At 35.6% G+C, this 24,761-nt stretch overlaps 1 protein-coding gene across 1 annotated transcript in view; it reads left to right on the forward strand.

The window, feature by feature from the left end:
- Nucleotides 1-23,843, forward strand: part of KCNH7 (potassium voltage-gated channel subfamily H member 7) — a gene marked incomplete at both ends in the record, with an annotated part of 217,165 nt that extends 193,322 nt beyond the window's left edge. The window contains 5 exons of the mRNA XM_084289506.1: nt 872-971; nt 13,730-13,981; nt 18,673-18,838; nt 22,068-22,260; nt 23,577-23,843. Coding sequence (XP_084145632.1) covers nt 872-971; nt 13,730-13,981; nt 18,673-18,838; nt 22,068-22,260; nt 23,577-23,843 — 978 coding nt within the window. The remainder of the gene's footprint in view (nt 1-871; nt 972-13,729; nt 13,982-18,672; nt 18,839-22,067; nt 22,261-23,576) is intronic.
- Nucleotides 23,844-24,761: the final 918 nt, after the last annotated feature.

The raw sequence follows: 24,761 nt of genomic DNA on the forward strand, positions 1-24,761 counted from the left end.
AAGATGCAAACACTTACCAAACCTTTCCCTCTGCCTTTCTCCCACATGCAAATCTGTTTTCCTGAGTGGTACACTCAAGTACGGTACAAACATCAGTAATACAGGGAAGGGAAGTAGATTAAGTGAATTCCTTAGGTGCATACACAAAGAGTGTAACTGGTGTTTTATTAGCTTACTTGTAAATTCTGCAGTTATAATATAAGTAGAAAGAAGAATTAAATACATCTTGTATTTATAAAGGCAACAAAAAAACACATCCATCTTCTAATAAGATGTATAGAGAAAGATATCATTGTGTTCAGCTATGAAACACAATGAAATATGTCTCTTAATGAACTGAATTTGGTAAAAAGGAAGGGAGGGTCAAAATAAGAATAATAATAATGAGGAATAAAGTGCCTGGTGCTTGTCAACCTTATATTTCCTGTTGTAAAATGTAACCTTTATAATTATTACCATATAATTAAAAATAAAACTAATTACAAATCAATTAGCACATTACAACTTTATCAGAGAATGTATATAGTATTGCAAGGAGGTGTTTTTGTTTTTGTTTTGTTTTGTTTTTTTATTTAGTTTCTCTAAACTTACTTAAAACACAGGAAGCTGATAAAATGTGTCTCTACATGTGAATTTATCAAGATAATTTTGTTTCACCATCATGTGGCAACACTGCCAGTTATGCACTATCTGCAAAAACTTTTTAGCATTAGCATGGACCAATACCATTAGATAGGGATGGAGAGGTTGATGTAAACTGACTTGTGTAATATTGCCTTTCTTAAAGCATGAACAGTCAATCAGCTATTGAAAACCTGCTCTTTTTATGTGGAACTAATCTGTCATTATGTTTCATATTTCATTAATCAAGTCTGACCTTGTAATAAGATCACAAACTACTAATGATACGGATGGAGAGAACTGCAAACTACGAAGACGGAAATTGTCCTTTCAAAGTGAAATAGAGAAAGGTAATTAACTTCATGTCTTACATTAGACAGTACTGCTTCATTATTCATTGGTATTTCACTTGGTAATGCTGGGTACAATAGGGTCCCATGTTGGCTGTTACTGTAGCAGGTCTTGAGAATCCAGCTGAGCAGCAGAAACATTCTGTGCATTGTCCCCTACATGATTATATATGACTAGATGATATCAGTTTCACCTTCCTATGACTTCACACCCATCAGTGCAGAGCTATTCAAACACAAAGCTACCTCACTGTCCTTGTGATAAACATATATGTGTGTGTATATATACACGTATATATGTATATCACCTCTTAAGCAATATCTATTTTCTGAGACGCCATGCTTTAAAATGTTTGGAAAAACTAGCCTACTGGATTATTTATTAGCAGTGTTGACTTTATATCCTCAGCAAAGGTAATAGCTTACCTTCAGCTTTGCTGAACTTGATGCTAGGTAGTGTTTCTCCCTGGAATTAAAATACTTGTTTTCAGGACACAGTAGATTCCCATAGTCAGATTTTGATTAATTTGGCAATGTGTAAATGGTTGTCTTGGAAACAGTTCAGGTTTTCTGTGCTTACATTCACCTTAGAGACTTTTTGGGAGTACTCCTAAATACCAGGAACTCTAGACAGTTGCTATGGTCAGACAGTAATTGTCATGAAGAAAGCTAAATTGATACTCACAAGATTTTCATTTTTATGAAGGGAAAGCATAATTTCTTGAATAATTTTATAGTTTCAAGGTCCAATGATTTGTCTGACAAATTATTGTTTCTGGTATGCCTGTCTTTCATACTCCACAGTTAAACCCCATACATAAAACCAATTTTATCATTGCAGAGTAGTTGATAATAAATGGGAATACTTTAGAGGTACATAGCAGGTATAATGCTTTATGAAGGAAGACTTTAATCCAGAGCATGGCTACTCAGAACAATGACATTGCCATTCAATCAAAGAAGCTTCTTTAGGGCAGGAAGCCAAGACTGACAACAAATCTGTCAGGAAAATGTCCCCATGAAATATTCAATCTGCTCCTCACAAAGAATCTGTTGACAGAGGTGCTTTGCCTGAACAACCTTCACATTTCTTATGAGAAAACGTATGCTAACACCCAGATAAGATGGAAGTGATCTTCCATGCTGTGCCTGCTGCAGAATTACAAATAGGTTCCTCAGGTGTTAATGTGGTGCCAAGGCCCCAGGCTTTTATGGTTCTTGCACACTAGATTATGCTAAACAGCCTCTTGGAGACATTTATTTACATTACTTTTGAAAGAATATAATTTTACACAGTTTTGTCTTTGAAAATAAAATAAAGTTGCACCATTGAAAAAAAAAAAAAAAAGGACAAAACTGGCAATAAGTGCTTTAGTCCTGGTAGTCATTGTATAGTACCTGGTAATTTTTGAGTTAGACAGAAGTGTGGTACATTGGTAGTCCACCTGAGAAGATGGTAGCATGAGAGTCTTTTGCCAAGGTGTGAGTATGCTTTTGGCCCACTGTTTTACTGGCCCTCTCTGGTCCCTGTTCAGATTCTCTGAAAGTTGCCAGAACTGAAGGAGGCATTAGACCTTCTATGTCACTTTTCTGTGTCCTACCCTACACTCTGTATGAGGTTGTGGAGTACTAGAGGTCACTACTGGATTGCAAAGTTCTATTTATTTCAACATTTACTACCAATAGAAGGGAGCTGCATCATATTTTGATCCAACATAGTTAGACTATAACTGATAAATATTTGGGCATAATGCTGCAGATTGCCTTAGAAAAACTGGAGTAGAAAAGACTGAGCTCCTGAACTGGCAAATGCATTTCTGGTCACAGTATTCTTACAGATTAAAAATGCCTCACATGATGACTTTTAACAATCATATTTTGATTTTAGAACTGTAATTGAATAGACTACAAATTAAATGGACATCCAGCATTTCTCACTTTCAGATTTTGATATTTTACATATCACCAAATTCTTATTTATTTGTAATTATTATGGGGGAGAATGTTGCTCATGAAAATTGACTTCTTGATGACATTTTTAATTTCAGTTGTTGACCCCCTAACATATCACACAGTTGGGGAATGTATTGTTTTCATCTTTAGTATGATCATCAGTGATTTTCTCCCTTTTGGAGTGCTAAAAATGGGATTGTGTTATCTCAGCCTTTAGTTCATGCTAGCCTGATTTGGACCTTGTTGCCATGACAACTCTTCCTGCAGGAGTTTTATCAGGGGTTAAAGAAAATCAACACAGCTCATGCATCTGCAGTTAGTACCACTACTTTTCCAATTCCAAGTAAGACCTCAGTCCACCTGTACATATTTCCATCATTTCTTACTTGTGTCAACAAAAATAGATATTAGCTCTATCATTAAGCTCTATTATAATATGCTTTTATAGGGTTTGTATGGTATAAGGCCACTTGAGGAGGCAGCTTGTTCTCTGGTTTCCAGAAACAACTGCAATACCACAAGAGGTCCCTTGCAAAAATTAACACATACGCTACATAGCAGCTTATTCTTGCTCTCACCTAAAATAAATTCATTTCAGGACTTTCAGGATAATGGATGATATTCCTTGCACAGGTGCAGGTGCAGCCTCAGCCAGTTGCCATAGATGCTTGACAGTCAGCCAAGAAATTCTCTCCATGACTGCTTGAAATAAGCAGTATTCCTGCCTGGCAGCTCCCACCAAAGCTTTCAGATTGGTTGGCAAGTTAGTCTCCTGCTTAAAACTGAGGGGCAATGAACTGCTCTATCTGCATTCAGATGCTTTGTTTAGCAGTGCAGAATACAGCCCTGTCTTGCCCATTACTCATTTTCCTCTAGTAGTTAAGTGGGAGATGGCTATTTTTGAGAACATTACATAGAGGCAAGAAGTTTCTTTAGCTCCCTTAGTTCTGACTGCAGATCTGATATTCCACGCTGAACAGGGCATCACTAGAGTTGGTTTCATCAATATGGAATCCAAACCTACAGCTGAAAAAATGCAAAAGTATCAGTCAGAGTGCCACCCTAGCAAAGTAAGCTCACTGAGAGCTTGAAAACTTGAGGCTTTGAAAAGATTTTTCTGGAGTTCAAGCACTGATACTGATTAGTGCCTTGTTTAACTTTTTGTTAATGCTTGTTCTAAAAGCTTCACCTTCCTGGGACTGTCTCCTGTTATTCTCATGAAAAACTATTCTTTGCATTTAACTTTAATTTATGAAACCCATATCTGAAAACTATCAAAACCCTGGACCTATTCTGAGCACTCACACTTAATTCTTGTGAAGCCCTAGAAACAATCAGATAGGAAATCCTTTCCCAGGAGAAAACTGATTTGAGGCTAAAACTACACTAGTGATAAACTCAAATCACATCTGCCCTTTGTTCTGGTGACAGAGCATATAAATACTTTAACAGTAATATAAAACTGGCTAAATAAACCAGCATGGACATACTACCTAGGAATGTAATGTTGACCTGATTGAAATAAACCCTAACTCTGGATTTTTAGCTGTAATCCAAAGACAAGAACATCATCTCAGAGACTCTAGCTGAGACAATTATATGGTCTCCAGTTGAGTTATATTGTTATATTAGGAACCAGAGATTCAGGTAGCTAACAATACTTAATCTTGAATTTTCTTGCCAGCTGGCTCAGGGAACTCGTAACAAGGAATTTTTATTTCCATGGATGTGATTTTAAAAGCTCACAAAAGAACGTTCTTATGAAATCTTATGCATTTGCCTATGTTGACACAATCTGTAGCAATTGGATATAAAATGCATCCTGCACTGTTTCACTTTATTCATTTTCAAACGTTTCATTTTATTTTCATTGTTAACTCCCATTTTCATCCCCTCCTCCCAGTTTAGACATTTAAATGTTTACTTTACGAATAGATGACTCAGCCAAGCACTATGCTCTGTGTCCCCAGCAAGAAAGTAGGGTAAGAATCTGGACAAAAATGGAAGCTCTTACTTAACTGTGTTAAACTATTAGCATTTTGCTAATGAAGTCCACTTGGGCTTAATTAGAAAAGAGTTTCTAATATTCAGCCAGAGTGTCAGGTGGTTAAATGAGCAGGGAGCAACTAATATCTAGGCAAGCAGCATATGGCTTGGAACAAGATTTCATGTCCCTAAAATCTTACCTTCAGCACAAACCCCCTAACAAAAAGTGTATGGTCATCAGAGAGCTCATCACTGCAGTTTTCCATCTGCTCCTGTTATAGTTATTGTTATTGCTGTTACCACCGTGCCTAGGAGCCACCTCAGGGAGCTTCTACAAGAGTCTTGTTTCCTCCCAGAGAGGCTGTTTCCAGAGGCCAAATCTGATCAAAATGTCATATGCAGTCATACATACCAGTAGCCATCCTTTGAAAAAAAAAAAAAAAAAGGTAATAGTCCTATACTGAAAGCTGTGTACCTTGTAGAAGAGAAGAGGATTCTAAATTTGACAGAACTTCTTTGGCCTTTGCCCTGAATTCATTTTCAGATGTGTGTTTGTACACCTTTGTTTCTGATTTTCAAAGTTGATCATTATTTCCTGAAGTATAAATCAAAAATTGTCTTTATGTTATTATCTAAATACCATTAAAGTTGATACAACAACACAGGAAGGAAATTCAGACACAGGGCTGTCACTCCATTCCTAATTTATCTTGTAATAGAAATGGCACAAAATAATAAATTAACTTTAAAATTCTTGGCTTTTTAAATGTGTTTCTTATTCAGTTATTCAAAACTACCTTCCTTCTTATCTTAGCCCATTAAAAAAAATAAGGAACATAGATACTTGTGGAATGGTTATCCAATCTTTAGTTCAGGATAGTGGGAGGTTTCAGTATTTTGTTTTGTTCCCTGTTTCTCATATCATCCAAACCTTCATAGCTTGGAGAAGATATATACATTAATGTACCGAACTCTCACAAGCAGCACCGAGACAGTCCGGCAACTCAAATAGCTCCGGTATACTTCAGTTCCTTTACTGTGACTATACAATCTACTGGAACCTTTCAGTAAAATTGCCAGGATTTGCTATAATGATAGAATGTCACTAGTTTGTATCTTTAGGTTCACCATTGAATACTTAAAAGTTCTTAAATTATGAATGAAACTGGAATTAAAGGGTTATTCTAACATTAAAAGTAGTCATAGAAAAATAAGAACTTTAGATCTTTTTACAACTGAGGGGAGAAAATGTTTAACTTTCCTAAGATACCACCAGTAGCCTACTTACTAGGAATAGGAATCTCCCTCCGTCAATTCTAGATAGATACCATTTTTTTTCTTTAGTGTTGGTCAAAAACCACACAGAGATTTCACAATACATTTTGTAAATAGGGGGTTCCTAAAGATAGATATTTGAAAGGAACCATAATAAGTAGAAATGAGGAAGAAGGAGGAAAAACAAGTGTGTGCTAAAGATGTAAGACTGTAAAGAATGTAAAGAATGTAAGAATGTAAAGAATGTAAACTCTTCTAGAGTTTAGGTGGGAAAAGAAAGTGTATGGACACTGGAAGTGAGGTTAGGCAACGTGGGAGGACTACAGAGTTGCTGTTCACTATTGTATAGAGATAACCCATGCAAACAAAGCTCAATTAGAGTTGAAGCTGGCTGTTACTGTGGAGGACTATAAAAAGTGTGTGCTTTTTTTGTTAAATACGTTAACAGCAAAAGGAGGACTAGAGATAACACTGGATGAGGATGGTCACCTCACAATTAGGGACAAAGCAGAGATGTTTAGTGCCTTCTTTCCCTCTGTATTTAACACCGATGAAGAGCCTTGGGATCTCTAGAGCCTTGATTTGGACTGTGAGTGTAGGAATTATAAACTCCTAGCCAACCCTGAATTTGTGCAGGATTTGCTGCTTCAGCTGGTTTTCAGCCCAGAGAAGAGACTGAAATAAGTCTCTTAAGGGGAGGCCTCGTGGTGGCCTGCAGCTCCCTCACAAGGGGAGCAGAGGGGCAGGCGCTGAGCTCTGCTCTCTGGGGACAGTGACAGGACCTGAGTGAATGGCATGGAGCTGGGACAGGGGAGGGTCAGGCCGAGGGTTAGGGAAAGGTTCTGCACCCAGAGGTGGTCGGACACTGGGACAGGCTCCCCAAGGCAGTGACCTGCTGGAGTTCAGGGAGCATTTGGACAACTCTCAGACATATAGTTTGATTTTTGGGTCTTGTGTGGAATCAGGAGTTGGACTCAGTGATCCCTGTGGGTCCCTTCCATTTCAGAATATTCTGTGATTCTATGATTGCTTTACCTCAGGTTTCAGGAGCCATTGTAAGTCTCTGGAATTGTTTTAGATTTCAGGGTCTGGCAGGTCTACAGACATCCACTGTACCTAGGTGAAGAGCAAGGACTTATAGATACACAAATCCATGTTCCTGGTGGAACTTCAGATAAATTCTTTCTGCCAGCTGAAGAAATACCTTAAGGAATGTGTGTGCGCCTTTAAAAACTCCTGTCTCTGCCACATTCTGAAAATGGCCAAGCCTTGATATAACTGTATCTGTTTTGAAAGTTTATTTTTGAACTAAAAAATCTCTGACAGGCAGAATCTATTTTCACTTATTCTTTGCTTCACCTAAGGTTTTTGGGAAATTATGGTGCAGAAGGGTGTAACTGTATATGACGGTGACAGAAGGAAAACAGTGGTAAAATAGCTAGTCCTCATCTGATCATGAAAATTTGGAACTGTTGCTAAATTAAATTATTAATGAATATGTGATGCCTTCACGGTTCATTACATTGCTCTTTTTTATTTCTGAAATTTAGAATCTTGTGGTCTTCAAATGTGAAGCAATATCTTTGCCACTAAATAGGCAGCATGGTTTATTACTTGTTTAATTATAACTAAAAAGCTGCAAATGTAACTTTCCTCTTATAAAAGTGAATTCAAATGCAAGTAAGCATCATATTAGAATACTATGCAATTATTTACATTAGCAAAAGCAGATAAAGTGTCTGTGAAAGGCAGCCTTTATATTAATTCTCTCACAGTACTAAGCATTATTATGTTGTTATATGTAATATATAAATAAGTTTCCAGAGATTTTCTATACAAAGTACACTACAGATTTTAAGTTTGTTTTCAAAGTTTTAGGGACAGATAATTTTCCTGACCATACCCAACTTCTATTTTTTCAGCTGAGACTATTTGGGCAATATTTAGATCTGAATTTTTAGGCTTTTCAATACATGTTTTGTACAGTGCTCAAACTACTTTTCTTCTCTCATGCACATCAAATCTGTGGTTTTAGCATTCAGCATTCATGCACATAAACCCATCCAAAAAAGTAATTTTCTAATGCAAATAATTATACATTCAGGTAACTTGAACAGTGCTATAATCAATGATGAGCACGGAGGAGCAGTAAAGATTTCTAGAGATACTATTTTTAAGCATTCTGACCACTTCAAGTTTTAGTTAGGAAGACTTTATGATTAAAATTCCCTTAAAAGTTTTTGCTTTTTGTCCTTAGGGATGTTTGACACATTGGCAATGGGCAGATGTTGGAGCAAGCTATGCTTTCTGCAAATACTCAAAAATGTTTATGGGGGCATCAGTTCTCAGTTTCTCTGATCACCAGACATGACCTGAGATGTTCATGACAGCAATAGAAGACTCTGTCCTGACAACGGACAAATTTCTCATCAGCTGACAAATGGTAGAGTGGTTTATTCAAGTTGTTCATCTGGAATTGACTTTCATATAACCTTTCCTAGGACATGGTCCTTGTCAGGACATGAGTTGGTGGCTGGTTTTGACATAGACATGGGTGTCACAATATGCAGTGTCAGGACTCTGACTCTGAATGTAGGTCCAGTCAGTTCTGAGAAGGCAAGAGCTCAAGCAGTCAAGATTTGTAAACACCTTAGGTTTGTTTAAGGGGATTCATGGTAAGTTATAGTACTTTTTGAAAGTTGAAAGGGATTAAATCTATAGACAAGGCCAAAACTGGTTTTCAGATAAAGCTTTTACTAGCAAATCTGGAGTTCTCATTTGAAATGTTGCATGCAAAACGAAGCCTAGAATTTTATCTATGCTTGTCATGCATTTGTAAAGCTTGTGGGCATCACAGCCTTCTCCCATTGGAAAAAAAAATCCACTAACATTCTTTTACTGTTTCCCAAAGTAATGTTTGCAATTCAATACATTTTTTTCTCTGAAGATTTTAAATTCACTAAAATTAAACAATAAAGATTTAATGGAACTCAAGGATTAAATAACATTTTGAAGTATCTTATTGGAAGGCCCTGTATGAATGTAATATATAACTAAAAATGCTATGCGCAGATTGTGTTAAGAACCAATCTGAAATACCCAAGTCAAAGAAAGGATGGCAACATGAGCAATAGTGCCAGGCATCTTGTCTGTGCATTTCATTGTTATAATACTGAATCTTAAAAGAATACAAATTAATCTTAATTGTTTATTTTGTTAGATATGTGAAAAAGATTTCAAAAATGTATACCTTTAGCACAGCAAAAGGAATGACCGGACACTGAGTCATTTTTAGTTTTCATGTACACAAGCAGTTTCCTCCTTTTTATATTCTTCTAATACCTAGTCTATTAGAAGGTACACAGTCATATTTAGCAATGTACTTCATTCCAGTCATATTCAAATAAGTATGAAGTAAACAGCAAGAAAAATGAATTAAAAGCATTTTAATTAGCAGTTTAGTAATCATAAGATCCCTGTTTGGCACTCTGTAGAGCACTGCATCCTGAATGCAGCTTGAGCAGACTTTTCTGTAATTGCTCTGCATTATGTATTGGTACTGCTCCACAGTACCATTAATTTTTTTTATTACATAAATATTACTTACCAACTATATTGTTATTACTCAGCAATTTATAAATTGCAAAAAGATGATAATTCCAGGAATTAGGATTACCATTTTCCTTGTCTGATTCTAGGCTGTTCCCCATCTACATCAAGCAATCATCTGCATTTCCTGACAGTATGATAGGTATGGTTTGAACATCAGTGTTCAAATTGTAGGTCAACAGCTTTTGATTTTTGGACATCTTTGAGATTTTGTTCAACTTTTCAACCTGTTTGTGGTGTTGTACTTAATACACTATCTGAAATGTTTGGTCACTGACTTTTCACTCCAAATATTTCCTGCCTTTGGTGCACGAGTGGGCACATACAGCATTTTTCTGCTCTCTGACAAGATAACTGACATTTTTTAATTAAAGAACAGACAACGAGCAGTCTTGCTCACTAGCAAATATTTTGTTCATACATAGGAAAAACAGATTGTCCAACACAGGAACATTTGTGAATATCACAAAGAAAGAGCTAGTAACAGTTGAAGCAAAATACTTGCTGGGAATCTGAAGATCTGAAGTCTTTTGTACAATCAACCATCTCTCCTTCAAAGTCACAGCATGCATTTCTTCTTACTTTTTTCTTATTTATTTCTTTCTTCAAGTAAGTCAAGGGACTTACTCGGTGTAACGTAAAAAGATACGGTAGGATTTTTCAAAAGGATAGGACAATGTCATGTCTGCTGAACAGATTTATAGTTATACAGATAATTTTAATGATAAGGATTGTGTGTCTGATGGCTTGGGATATAAATTGCTTTCTGCAGGGGTGAGGAAGTCATTCACCTCATTTCCTGTGCAAAATTGAATTTGTCAAGGCATATTATGGGGCTTTTTATTGGACGGCTGAAAAAAGGAGTTAAAATTTGCCTTCTTCTGAAACATTAGGCTACATAGCCAGCCTAATTAAGTATGACAAATTCCAGTTAATGAAATTACAGTAATATTAAACAATGCTGCTCCGCATGTAATAGATTACTGACACTTTCACCAATATCACTTGTAGCAGAGTAATATGTTAAGAGAAAGTCGTCTAAGTTCATGAAGACTGCAACTGTTTGAATAACATGAAACTTCAATACTACAGGCTGACCATAGCACATATATGAAATTTCTTTGATCGCTGGTAACCATCGAACTAAGCAAGGTTTTATGGCAATATTTCTATAAGTCTATGTCATAGCTGCATTTCATTGCCCTCATGACAACCCTGTTTCTTCCCCTCCTTTACTAGTACAAGCAGGACACAGACCTTCTAAAAATTACTGTGAAGGATTTGGAATTTCCAGGCAGCAAATGTCAGATGACATTGCCTGTAAATTTGGCAGGCACCCAAACCACATAACAGGCTAACGTGAGTCCCATAAAGAGTGCAAATGATGTTTGTGCATGTTCGGTAAAGCAGAAAGTTACAAAAGAATCAGCTTCAGCAGAATGTTTTTCCTAATGATCAGAATTAGAGAGTGAAAATTGTCTTACTAGAAAAGGAAAGAGGAAGCACTAGTATGAGGGACTTTTTTTTTTTAATTATCACCTTTTTTTTTTTTTGGACACGAAAAAAAAAAAAAAAAGGAGAAGAGAATCCTTTTGAAACTTCATGTCTGTGTGACAGAAAATGAACTTATCCATACATACATATAAACAGATACAAAACTCTTCTCTTCTGGAAAATTCATTCCAAACCAATGACTGGATTTCATTAGAAAATGAAGGAAAAAATAGAGAAATTCACACTCTGAATAAAGCACTGCCTAGACATTATTTGTAATATCTTTCCACTGAGCACTGCTAATTGGTTGATCTGAGGTGCTGAGCTTGCACCTTCATCAGGTCCTGAAGAGTCAAATAAAAAAAAAGCAGTTTCTATTTTAATTCCTGTTCTAGTTGCAGAGTATAATGGGATTATTCTACAGACAGAAGAATCTCTAGCATCAAATAAGAGTCTTTAAAAATGAAAGCAACTTTTGACTTTCTGAATATATCCAGATGGCTAGCAGATAAAGCAATGGCACTAAAATAAAAGATGCATATTTTGAAATAGATGATCTGGTTAAAAATTATTCCTTGATTTCAATGGGCAAGACCTTACATTCAACAGATCTTCAATGTCTTTCTAATGCCAGGGAGTTCATTATATCAGGACAGCATTTGGAAAAGAATATGCTCTGTTGTTCTGAAATAGATGCAGACTAAATGCAGGGACATCAATTGAATTACCCTGCTTTTACAGCAGTGTAATTGTTAGCAAAATCTGGCTTTTTGTTTCTAGATAGCATTTTAGTATTCCATGAGTATAACAGATAAGACAGTCTGCTATACTTCAGCTACTATACAATTTTTTTCATTAGAGTCTCAATGACCTCCCCTAAAAATGATTTGATTGATTTGTATTCCACAGGGTGCTCATTACAGCTACTGTTAGTGCACAAAATCCCATGAACATAAAAAATTACCCTAAAAATGGCAATTTCAAGCTTTCATTATAAGGTCTTTTTCACAGGTTGAAGTCAGTCAAGCAGTAAGTAATTAAGACAATTTACTGTAGCATGACTGTATGCATTTCACCATATATTCCCACAAGAAAAGCCATGGGAGACATCTACATTAGAATTTTCTTATTAAGCTTTCTTTTGTTTTTGTACTACTTTGGAGAAGGGAGATGCAGGGAACATGGGACAACTACACAGTCTGAACATTGCCCAAGTATTTTACACTGCCAGCTGCTTTGCTTTTGTGTTGATGCCTTAGCAGTATCAGAGTATCACCAGTATCACTTACAGCTGGTAATCCTGTTTACCAAAAGCCAAATAAAATTACTTCAGTCCAGGGTTGTGTTAATTGCTCCTGGAGACTCCAGAGGGTACTGTTACAGAGACCTGCCTTGGTATTGGTTTTATTTTGTTGACCATCACCTGCCCTCACTGCTCACAGATGTCTGGACTCCTGCAGAGTGGTCTGTACAGATATGGCATTCTCTTCATGTGCAATAAAGAGAATTAGATAATGCCACAGTTTCATTTCATTATAGTCACCAAACAAGTGACTCATATGGTCTCAAAAGAGAGAAGAAATCTAGAGAACATACTAAATGTTGCATTAACCACTACTGAGGTCTGTAAAGACTACACACATTCCAGAAATATGTTGATTTGTAATTAGCACAAAGCAGATGGGAAATCATGCTGTCTCCCCAGGAAGTTAATGCAAACTAGATACAGTATTTATACATTGTTGAGACTACTCTGCTAAAATGTGTTTTAAATAAATAACAGAACTGGAATTATCTTGACATTTTAGTTAAAAATAGGTAAGACCAAATATTGAATTTGAAATTAGCTTCAAGTTTATGCTGAAAAGAGGTCAGCAGTTTTCTATATTCACAAATGACCATTCTTGCATTTAAATCCTATTTAATTTTTACAACGTGTTTTGTAAAGGCTTTAAATCTATATTTTTATTTTCCACCTTTTAAGACTACTGAACCTGCTGTTCCCCACTCCAGACCTTGAGTGTAATTAATGAAAGATTCATTCTGAATGTGATTGTTACTTTCCTACCATATATATATCACAGCTTGTATACCTTACTCATATGATTGGATAATCAGAGAATTGCAATTCATTCAAAAGGTTAAGGAATTTGGGCTAATGTTAAAAGTTACTTTGAGATAATCATATGAAGACAGATACGTGCAAATGTCTTCTGGGAATTTAAGAGAAATATAAATCTCCTCTGATACAGGAATATAAAAAAAAGTTTTAACGTAATTTATTCTAATAGGTGGTGAACTTTGTGACTGATATATGAATAATCTCCATCCTGTGACCAGAATAATCTAGAACAGTTTCACTAGCTTCATGAAACTGCATATTTAGTTTCATGAACTGCATATTATATACAATTATTTCTATCTAACAGATCATTTCAAAGAGAATGATCAGAATGATCCTGAACCCTCAGGGGACAACAACAGATATTATCAATCTATTAAGAAACACTTTGAGGAGAAAAAAAGTGGCTCGTCATCCTTTGTGTCCTCCATTGAAGATGAGCAAAAACCCCTGTTCACTGGAATAGCTGACTACCCATCTGTAACAGAGAAAACCACAGAGGTGGACTTTGAAGAAATGGTTCATGCAACAGAAGAAATTCTTATTGACAAAAGAAGCAATTCTTGCAAAGGTAATATAATTGGTGCAATTTTCTAGAGTTTGAGTAGACGTCTTATTTGGCTTGATTATCAAAAATAATTTTCTTAATGGTTCTAATGCTTCTTTACATAATAGTTACTTTTGTGTTTCCCAAAAGATTAACATGAAAAACTATTTTAGATCAAAAATATTATTTCCCAAGAGGATTGCTATAGTTTGATACAATGGCTGTGGGACCAGATTACAGAACCTCCCAAAGGTTCACGTATTCATCTTGTAACTGACTTACCATAGAAAAGATTTTTAAACAAAATCTTCAAAATTGTCAACTAGTACTAGACCTCACTAAGTGCTCATGAATGAAAACTACATTCAGAGCAGTAAAGAGTACTTCCAAAGGAGTTTGACGTTCTTGAGTTGGGTGACAGCACAAAATCCTACATAAGGGTTAAATAAATCTAGAGGTGGTCATGCATGCACACCAAAAAAATAATTGTTTTCAGATAATTATTACCATTCTCCGCATTGACAATGCACAACCAAAATTCAGTGAAAGAAATTCATAATAGCCTGAAGGAATTCTATCCCATTTGGCTGTACATGTTAGTTAAAAAAAAATGCTATCACATCACAGAACAAATCCTGACTTCCTTAAGTAAAATATAAGAACAAATAGTTGGCCATTTGTATATGACAAATGATCAAAAATTATTAAGCAATCTAAGTTAATTTTATATAAAATTACACCTAATATACTAAAATGCTAATTGTCTTAGTGATGTGAAGGGAAATTAATGAAAAGCTCCAGATTAATATACAGCTATAGTGTTATTGAAAGTTTGCTTGTGATTATTTCAGTCTGAAGGAAAGAATTACATATTTACCTCCCTTCTAAGTTTGTTTCCGTTTAAGGCAATTTAACCATTTAACTTTATTTAAGCAATTTAACCAATAAACTTTAAGCTTGTAAATTATAAAATTAAAGTATCCTAATGATTGAGCAGGCCAAACAGTATTTGTTTTTCGTTTTAAAGGTATGAATATGTGAAGCCTGTTCTTCACAAGTTAGGACTATAGGACTATATAAATGTGCACCTCATAAACTTGTTGCATACATACTGATATTTGAAAGCTTACCTTTTCTCAAACAGTAGCCAGAAACGTGTCCTTGTAGCTATAGCAATGTTTTCCAAGACAGCCTATTGCAGATTTTAATTGAGCTAAATTTAGCATGTATATAGGTTACATGTTTTGATTAAGACACATTTTGTACTTTAGCATTTCTGATAACATGTGTGGAAGCTTGTTACCCTTCTTGCAACCTTCATAAAATCTTCAATAAAACAAAACAAGGTCAGCTTTGATTGATGTATGTTTTAAACTGTTATTCCTACTCTTATAAGAGATTGGTTATATAGTACAATAAAAGTAGTTATAAATATAATAAAATTTTGAAATAAACACTAACTATATGTATGCATCTTTATAATACTACCATAGTATATGTAGATTAATATAAATGCACCTGTATATGATACATATTTACTGTAACTGATACATATTTAGTTATCTTTAGTTTTGTTTTAAGCTTTTGTTTTAAGCTTCATTCCTTACTGTTGATAAACAGAAAGACAACTAATAATAATTAATTGATATCAGATAATGAGGACAAAAACTTCATAAACTTCTTTTCATAATCCTGAAAACTATGATTAAAACATATGCCTCCTTTGAGGAGATCTGATAATTTTTCCATAACTGCTCATCTAAATACTGCAGAAAGATGCTATTTCTATTCTCACTCAGTCATTATTTAGGCCATAAGATTGGTTCATTAACTGTTCAGATGAACCAAGTTACACATGTATTGATTTAGTTCTCAGTCTAGAATTCTTCAAGCCATAGAAGACCACAGCTGGTTATAGAGTTGTAACTGCTGTTCAGTTTTTCTGAGGATATGGGTGTATGTGGAAGTATCTGAAAATATGCTTAGAACAGTACGATTCTGTATCCCACAAGAGATGTCAAGAGTCTTTCTTATAGGGTATGAACTAATTTTATAATTTGAGTGCCAAATCACTTGCTTTGTCACAAATTTAATGTTTAACAGTCTACAAATACATATTCTGAGACAAAAACTATCTGTGATTTCCCTGGGATAATCAAAAGCATTGGAAAATACGAGATTTTACTGAATGATTTACTGTGTAAAATAGCCAACAATTTGGTTTTGCAGGCCATTAGAAAGCAGTGAAATGTAAGGCCTATAATTTTACTTTCTAATCCTGAAAATCTGTGAAAATCTGAAAATCTACTTAAAAGTAATTCCACTGGATTTACAACATCCACAACCACAGTTGAAAAATTTACCCCTGAATTTGTTGTAGCTTGTTCCATTCACTTTGCTGAGAGCTTTCCAGCTTCCTTGGACACTGCAAATTGTGCCATGTGCGCCCACTAAATCCAAATTACATGCTTCTCTGACATTGTTTTCCTCTTTCTGTTGGCTTAAGTGGGCTGAGAACCTGAATAGGTTTCTGTGTAGCCAAGATGAAATCTCTTTCCCCTTCCTTCTGTTCAGTGCATAAAATCAGTTACAGGTCATGCCACATGAAATCCAAACACTCTCTACAGCTCCAGGAAACCTTCTACCACCTGCTAAACAAAGAGCAGATAATGCAGTAAGCACCTCTCTGATTAAAAAGAGGAGAAAGTCTCTTCCTCCTTTTGGAATCATGTAGTAAGAGCTCCCCTTCCTGACTAAATCTACTTGAAATACTAAATCTGAGCAGGAAATCTTTTCCTTTTCTTTTTTTTTTTTTTTTTTTTTCCCCTATTTCTTTACTTAGATAACACTGCTTAAAGATGTGTTTGAAAAGGATTAGCTAATAGCATTTAGACAAAACTCTCACATGTCACCCACACTGTTGGTTTTTTCTCTTTTCTTTGAAACATGTCTCTGGCTTCTATGGTTGCTTAGAAAAAAATCACGAGTGAGAAATGAATGTAACCTATGCAGAGTTATCAGCATGCAGTGCCAAAAGAAGTGTTAGGAGAAGCTCTGAGCAAACCATTAAGGGACTACTGAGACGTGTGGGATTCACATCCAACTGCTCATACGACTGAAGCTACTGCCTTATAAGCAGTCAAGGTTCTTCTCTAGCTGTACATTGAAGCACCAGTCCGAGCCCAATAAGAACTTTAAATGTATTCTATAACTTCACATGGTTAAATAATTACAAATATGAACCTAATGGGAGTTGTACTGGACAAGTATTAAAGTTTCAACAGCCTTTTTTTTCCAGAGCAGAGGAGAATCTGAGTGGTACTAAGCAATTTTTGACTGTTTATGTGACAACAGATTGAATCAAAGTAACAAAGACAGAGGATGGGAAGTAGTATATGTAGAGAAAGCACTGTTCGTCCTAAATAAACCCCACCTGTAGGGTCTGCAAAGCTCACAGCAAGATCTTCATTCTATATCAAATAAGGGTATGTACAACTAATATATCCCACGATAAATAATTTTTTAACATTTCACCAGTTTGGTGAGCAGGAAAAAAAGCCTGAAACTGGGAATGTAAACTAATTAATAAATGCACAGAGATGTAAATTAAGCAAAGAAGAAGGGAAAATAGCTCAAACCAGAAAACTAAGCAGGCGTGCATAGTAAGTTGCAGTGTTTGAAAACAGAGACCTAAAATATGGGAGGGACAAGAGGGATGGAATTTGCATACAACAAGTATAGGCTGGGACCTGGAACAGTCATCGTCATTTTTTATCTGTACTTCAAAAATATTTTTTATTTTTTTTATCATGAACCTTCATTTAGTATTACAAGTGACCTATGACTGACCTAGAAATGCAGAATATTTCATTCTTTTAGGAGTCACAGATTATTAAACAAAATGAACTGGCACCTTTCACACCACAGTACTATAAGAGTCTCTGAAACATGCTTTACAAACCAATGTAAGGGTTGGGTTGGAGAAAAGTGATGCTAAAACTACATCAACAAAAATCAATTTCCTTTTGAAAATAATAACCAGTATCCCTTTGCAAGCATTATGAGCTGCATTAGATGGCCTCTGTCTCAGAGAAAATGTATCACACTTCATTTACCTTGTTAAGAGAAGCAGTGTTACAATTACTAGTAAGAAAGGCAGCTAGCAGAGGTCTCTAGGGGAGACATTCCAATGCACTGTAATGTATATCAAATGCTGTAAATGCAACACACCAAGTTCTCCTTTTAAACCAAAAAGCTAAACAGTAAATACATTTCACATTCAAGGGCAAGAGAAGAGGTTCTAGCCAGGTCTCTGAAACACACAAATTCAAGTAAATAATTTAGGGTTAGCTTAGAACAAACACTTCTAATTTCAAGGAAAAATGAATTGTTAAAAATCTTGAGAAAACTGGGGGTTCACTGGTAAAATAATAGAAAGAAAACTAATGAAATAGGAGGCATTTGTTTATCTACAGCTTCAAAGTATTAGCATGTCGCTATCTTTATGTTAAAAATATAAAATTTTTGGATGTGTCCACTATTATCTTTCCTTAAACAGTGGTAAGGAACAAAGACAATTCAGGCAAATTGTCACCATACCAAATTGACTTCCAAGGTTTGGGAAACACTGGTAAGTGGAATGTTTGATGAGTGCCAATCCTTTCTAACAGCATGTATATAAATCTATACTTTTTTATGGGTTTTGTTTTCATCAGATATTGCTGATAAAAGAAACTGGGAGGAGAACATCAGGGAGTACCAGGACTCCCCGAGTCAGTCAGCATTACCCCATGTTACATGGGGCATCTGCGATACTGAAAGTGACTATGTATATGGGGAAGTGGAGAATCGATTAGATTTACTTCAAGAACAACTCAACAGGTAAAAACAGAGATATGATAAAAATATATTTGTGAAAGGGTACATAATTTAATGGATACAAATGATACCACAGGAGGAATAAATTTGCTCAGAAAGTTTCCAGAATCATTTATGTCTTTGGAAGTTCAAAAGTACAAAAATATGTGGGATGGGAATATCACTTTGTTGTCCATATAAATTCATAGGAATTCATAAAATCACCTAAATTCAACCTTTTAGATTCTTGGAAAAAAATGGGATTGATAAGTAAAAAATTTTTAAATTGCTGCCAGAATAATGTCACTTACCTCTAGGTACCTGCATTAGTGACTCTGAATTGCCATGCTGAAGAAACTTTCTCCTCAACTAACAGGCAGCCTAAGAGTCCAACTTTTTAACCAAGAAACCTTAATGAGGCACCTAAACTTGCTAAATGTAAATCTCAGCTGGAATGCCTTTTCTTCAGCATTGATTCCTAAGTTTTTCACATGTCCACAAAACAGCAATTTTCAACATCTTCAGTATCTGAAGCATTTTTTTCTTTCCTGAAGTCCAAAGTAAACCAACTGCTTTCCTTAAAAAGAGAGCATTTACATTACAGGCAAGCTTCATTTTAGGTGCATTAACTTCTTTTGCAACTGCCTCTATAATAAGTAAGATATGGAAGCATGCAAAGGCAAAATACGTAACACCCGTTACAACAGAAAATTGACATTTTCTTCATCAGAATACATTATTACCTCACTTAATAAAATGCCTCTTCTTTCTTCTCTCTTATCTTTAATATATTGCTCTTTCTTGGCAGCTAAGCAGCATAGTTTATAGCATATTAAAAGTACAATTACAGAACTTTGATCCATCATACACTATAGTTTACCAGGTAATTTCACTTAATTTTAAATTGCCTTATGCTCAGGTCTTTAGCTTCTTTATTATTTCCAATATTTTTCCATGACAAGTACTATGACACACACTCAGCCCCAATTGTGCTTTAGTAGTCTTCATTGGCATTCTGTGCTGTATATTTTAGCAATCAGTTTAAAGCCAGGTTAATGGTATAGTGCTTCTTTCATCTACTATAAGCCAATCAAAACACAGTATTTTTCTTTTCTGAATACTATAGAGTACATTAAAAAGACATTTTTAACTTGCAAGCCTAAATTGCTGTAATTTCTAATTGCAGTAGTCAAGTAATCCAGGGAACTGTAAATGTCACATAGCCAAATATCTGCATGTTCCCTATTAACAGTGGGAATTAACAGTCTTTCAGTTACATTTCCTGAAATCTTAAGCTCTTAAAACTGAAATTATATCTCAAGTTTACCCACAGTTTCACCAAAATCTTACATAAGTTCCCAATATTTTGGAGTGAGAGAATACCATTGTTATTGATAAACTAAGATTTAAATTGTTGTGAATTTTATTAAATCATTTTATACTTTAACTCTTTACATGTTTTTAAAGCTTTTCATGCTTTCAGGATTTGGGGCCTTGCTGGATTTTCTATGAATGTAACAGACAATATTCTGTCTGGCTTATGTCAGATCAGACCTGCTGGGGGGTCACATTTTCCTGTCCTTTTCCATGTCAAGCTCAGCATGCTACTCAAATTGTTAAATGGACATAGAAGGCTGGAAAGCCACTGTAGCAGGACTATGACCCTAGCACTATCTCCGTTTTTCACCTTTTAGCCATTGGAATTTCATGGAGACTCTGGGCCAAGTGCCTAAAGTTCTCATGCCTTTTCCTTTGGGTGGCATGACATGGACCTTTTTTTAAATTCTAAAGAAAGGAGGGAGAAGATATACATGCCATAATGAAAAGATGAATAAACAGTGCCAGATGTACTCTTTGATTTGAAGTACTAGGAAATCCCTATCAAGTGCTGACAAAGAAGTGAGCCATTTCAGAATTAATTCAAAGCAAAAGACAATTGCTGATACAAGTCCAACGCTAAATCCCTTTTATCAGCTGAGATAGTAAACCTCAAGTTTAGCAGACAGAAGCTCTCTGGATGGTGTCATGCTGCTGCTGAAGTATTTTCCCCTGTGGCATCAGCATCATGCTTGTGTGAGATCAGCATATTTTCAAGTAGCAAGCAACCCAAGAAGGCAAATAGCTCGTGAACTGACTAACCTCAGGGTTTGGGCCTTTCATTATAGCAGCTGATGCCACAAAGCCTGCTTCTCCCAATAAAAAAAAAAAGAAACAGCATCCTAAATACCTAAATCCTCTGGGCATACCTTTCAGATTAATTTCATAGACGCATTTATAAATAAGTGACACAGGTGATGGACTACTTCAATGTTAAAAAAAAATCCTGGTAAACACAAAGATCTGTCAGCAGCAGGATCAATTCTGCTGCTGTAGAGAGCCTAAGTAGTAACATTCACAACACTAAAGGCTGCTGAGAAAGATTTGCTTATTCTGTCAGAGGATGAGTTGCAATACAGAGGGCTGTATATCTGCATCACAGTCCATCATAGCATGTCTGTAGCCTTCTAGGAACTGGGGAGGAACAACACGCATTCCTTATTGCTGAGCTTGTCAATGATATTGGTAAGACCATTTGAAAATCAATTCAGTGCTATGCAATTGTAAGTATGAACATAAGCAGCTTAAATGTTTCAGAAGTCATATAATAATTTATGAAAATTGGAAAAAAGAAAAAAGCTACCGAGTTTGAACATAAGAAACATAGAAATTAATTCTATGGTTTGTATAAATTTTCACAGTAAAGAAACTTGGTCAGTTGTTGTGTTGTTTGTGTTTTTTAAGGATATTTTCTTGAAAGTATCTTTCATTTTTTAAGTGTGGAAGAACATGAATGTAGTTTTCTGCTTATTTTGGTGCATTCTATTAGCATTGGCATGTCAAAATTAATTGACAGATACACCAGAACAAGAGTCCCACCCTAAGCCAGTACAAATTAATTTAGTTTCAATGAAGAGAGTACAGTTATTCCTCTTGATTTCAACTAAAGAACTGTTCCCCCTGTGTTACTGTTTGTTGCAAAAATAAAGGATAGTAATGAGCTCATTCTGCAAAGGAAAGGGAGAGCTAGCAAGCTTTGGAAGGGCTCAGTACTCCCTCTTCTGTTCTTTCCTACTTAAGGCATGGTCATGTCATAAAAAGCAATAGTTTGCTTTATTAATAAGCTGCAAGTCCTTCTTGAATGCATCTGTACCCCATATTTTAAAACATACCCATTCCTGACCACATATTAACTGATTTTATGTAACTTCTCTAGGCTTGAATCCCAGATGACTGCTGATATCCAAACCATCCTGCAGCTTCTGCAAAGGCAGTCAACGCTCATTCCACCTGCCTATAGCATGGTGACTGCAGGGGCAGAGTATCAGCAGCCAGCAATTCGGTTTACACAAACGCTTCATCCTGTAGCATCAATTAAAACAGACAGAAGTTTCAGTCCTTCATCTCAGGTATGTACACATTTAAAAAAATCAAGAGCCTTGCTAATCTTGTTAGCTTATGATGGAAGAAATGCATACTAATCTAATTGCTTGTTCATTAAAGAATGTGAAATTCTTATTCTGATCCAGCACCTCTGCAGTGGACTTTGATACCATATTTTCAGAGGCCACGTTTTCTGTGAGGGTTTTAGAGATTCATAAAGTGATCTTATAATCAGACCAATTTACTTAATTACCATGCATTTCACAAAAACAAGCAGAAACAACAAATATTATATGCAAGTGCTAGCACAAATGCTCTCCTAGCATCAGACCTGCCTGTGCAGGAGCATCTGTTATAGGTCCAGTTCTTGAAGTCCTGAGAAACACCATAACTGTTTTCATGAAGGCAGAGGCCAGAGAAGTCCAGCTGAGGCAGTAGGGTGGTTATATACATATAGAAGCATGAGGGGAGAAAAAATCTTATGTACAATCCCTTGCCACTGCTGGAAATACAAAGCTGCTGCATACCTGCATTTTCCAATACATGTTTTCCACCCCAATTCTGTTCAGACAGAATTTTATTTTCCAAATTTGTTTGGCATTTCTTGAATTTAACAGTTTGAACAGAGATGTGGCATGTTATTTGCAGATACACTGCAGCATGCAATTAGTAAATCCAGCGTGCTTGGATGTGCCAGATTCCTCATGCATATGCTGAAACACATACAGGCACAGTAAGTCCAATCATCCAGAAAGCATCAGTTCACATGCATAAAGATTATCAGGGCAGCAAGCATGCATGTAGCAGTTTTCAGAAGCATTTACCCACCATGTATGCACCTACACAAAAAATACATATCTGTCAGAACAGAAATCTAGCAACCCTCTAGAAACAAACATCAGCAGGCACACTGCACACTTTGCACAGATTCTGAGTTTAAAAGTGAAGAACTGAGTGCTGAGACGAATCCAAATGGTTTTAGTGTTTGGATTGAAGCAATTCCAGAGGTGCAGCCTGAAACTACAAATTCAGGAATATTGAAATCCACTCTTAGACTAGGCCTCAAGAGTATTCAGTCCTTCAGAAAGGATATATACTTGTTTCTTGATGTCACATGAGCATGACAGAGAAGGGGACAAAACTCCCAGATTCTACAACTAATCAACAGAATTGCATTCACTTACATTAAAGCAAATGCAGTACCATGTAAAAAATATTTCAGCACACTGCTTAATTGTCAAACATGGTTTTCCAACAATCTGATTGTGCTCATTTTGAGGAGAAATAAGAGACTAGAAGAGACTGATACAATTATTGCCATCTTATTTCTTCTCTTTTCCAGTGTCCTGAATTTCTAGACCTTGAAAAATCGAAACTTAAATCCAAAGAATCCCTCTCAAGTGGAGTGCATCTTAACACTGCCTCAGAAGACAACCTGGCTTCTTTTTTAGATCAAGAACGTGACCAGTCTGTAGAGCATACCCCACAGCGTTGTAAAACTTATCTCCAGCCAGTTAGGCACCCTTCCTTGCCAGAATCTTCACTAAGCACTGTAGGAATCTTGAGTCTTCATAGGCATGTTTCCGATCCTGGTCTTCCTGGGAAATAATACTTTTATACTATTACTTCACATAAAAATGTAAGTGCTTTTAATGGCTGTTTTTCCTTTTTTTGTATTGAAATCCTCTATACTTGACTCAGGGGCTACAAGGAATATACCATTATATGCAAAAGTACTGTATATTTTCCTAAATCTGAAGCTTGTAAGGTAAAGTTGAGCAGTTCTGATGTAAATATATATACATACACACACACTAACCGTATGTTCTAAACGTAAAACTGCCAGCATTCTCAAGGCACCTTATATTTTTATTTATTTTTTAAATAACATGCATGTCCTGAAATTACAGTTTACGTTGCATGGAGATGACTATTTACTGCTGTCATGGAAACAGTATTTTATTGTGGATATGTTTTCAGAACAAATAGGAGACCAATAACAATAATTCACACAGAAAAAACTCCAACCTGACCAATCTAAAATTCAAGTAAAATCTTCTGCTCGCTTTTGAAAATTGGATTATCTTTCTTGTAGTGAGCTTTTTACTATAAGCGGCAATGATTCTGCATCTAAAGAAAGAACAAATAATGTAACCAAGTCTTCTGGGTTCAAAACAATTAGGACATAGAAACCAGCCTCCTTCCAAAACAATTAAAGCAACACGGCGGTACTTTAACAATACAGAAAAACAGCCATGTGCTGGAAGGTATCACCATAAATTGCATCCACAAAAACATATATATTAATTGAATAGTTTGTTTCCAGTATTATTATTTTTTTAATTCACATCAAAGAAGATAGCTATCATGAGCAGGCAGGTACTCTTCATGTGTCACACAAACATAATCAAATGCAATAAATCTAATTTCTATATAATACAGAAGACTGTGTTCCTTTTGTTCAATACAAATTATTAACAACCTGTATAATTAAAAAATACTTAAGTTCTTGGTTTATAATTATAAG

This window comes from Netta rufina (assembly GCF_964035555.1).
Source record: "Netta rufina genome assembly, chromosome: 6".
NCBI classification, from domain to species: domain Eukaryota; kingdom Metazoa; phylum Chordata; class Aves; order Anseriformes; family Anatidae; genus Netta; species Netta rufina.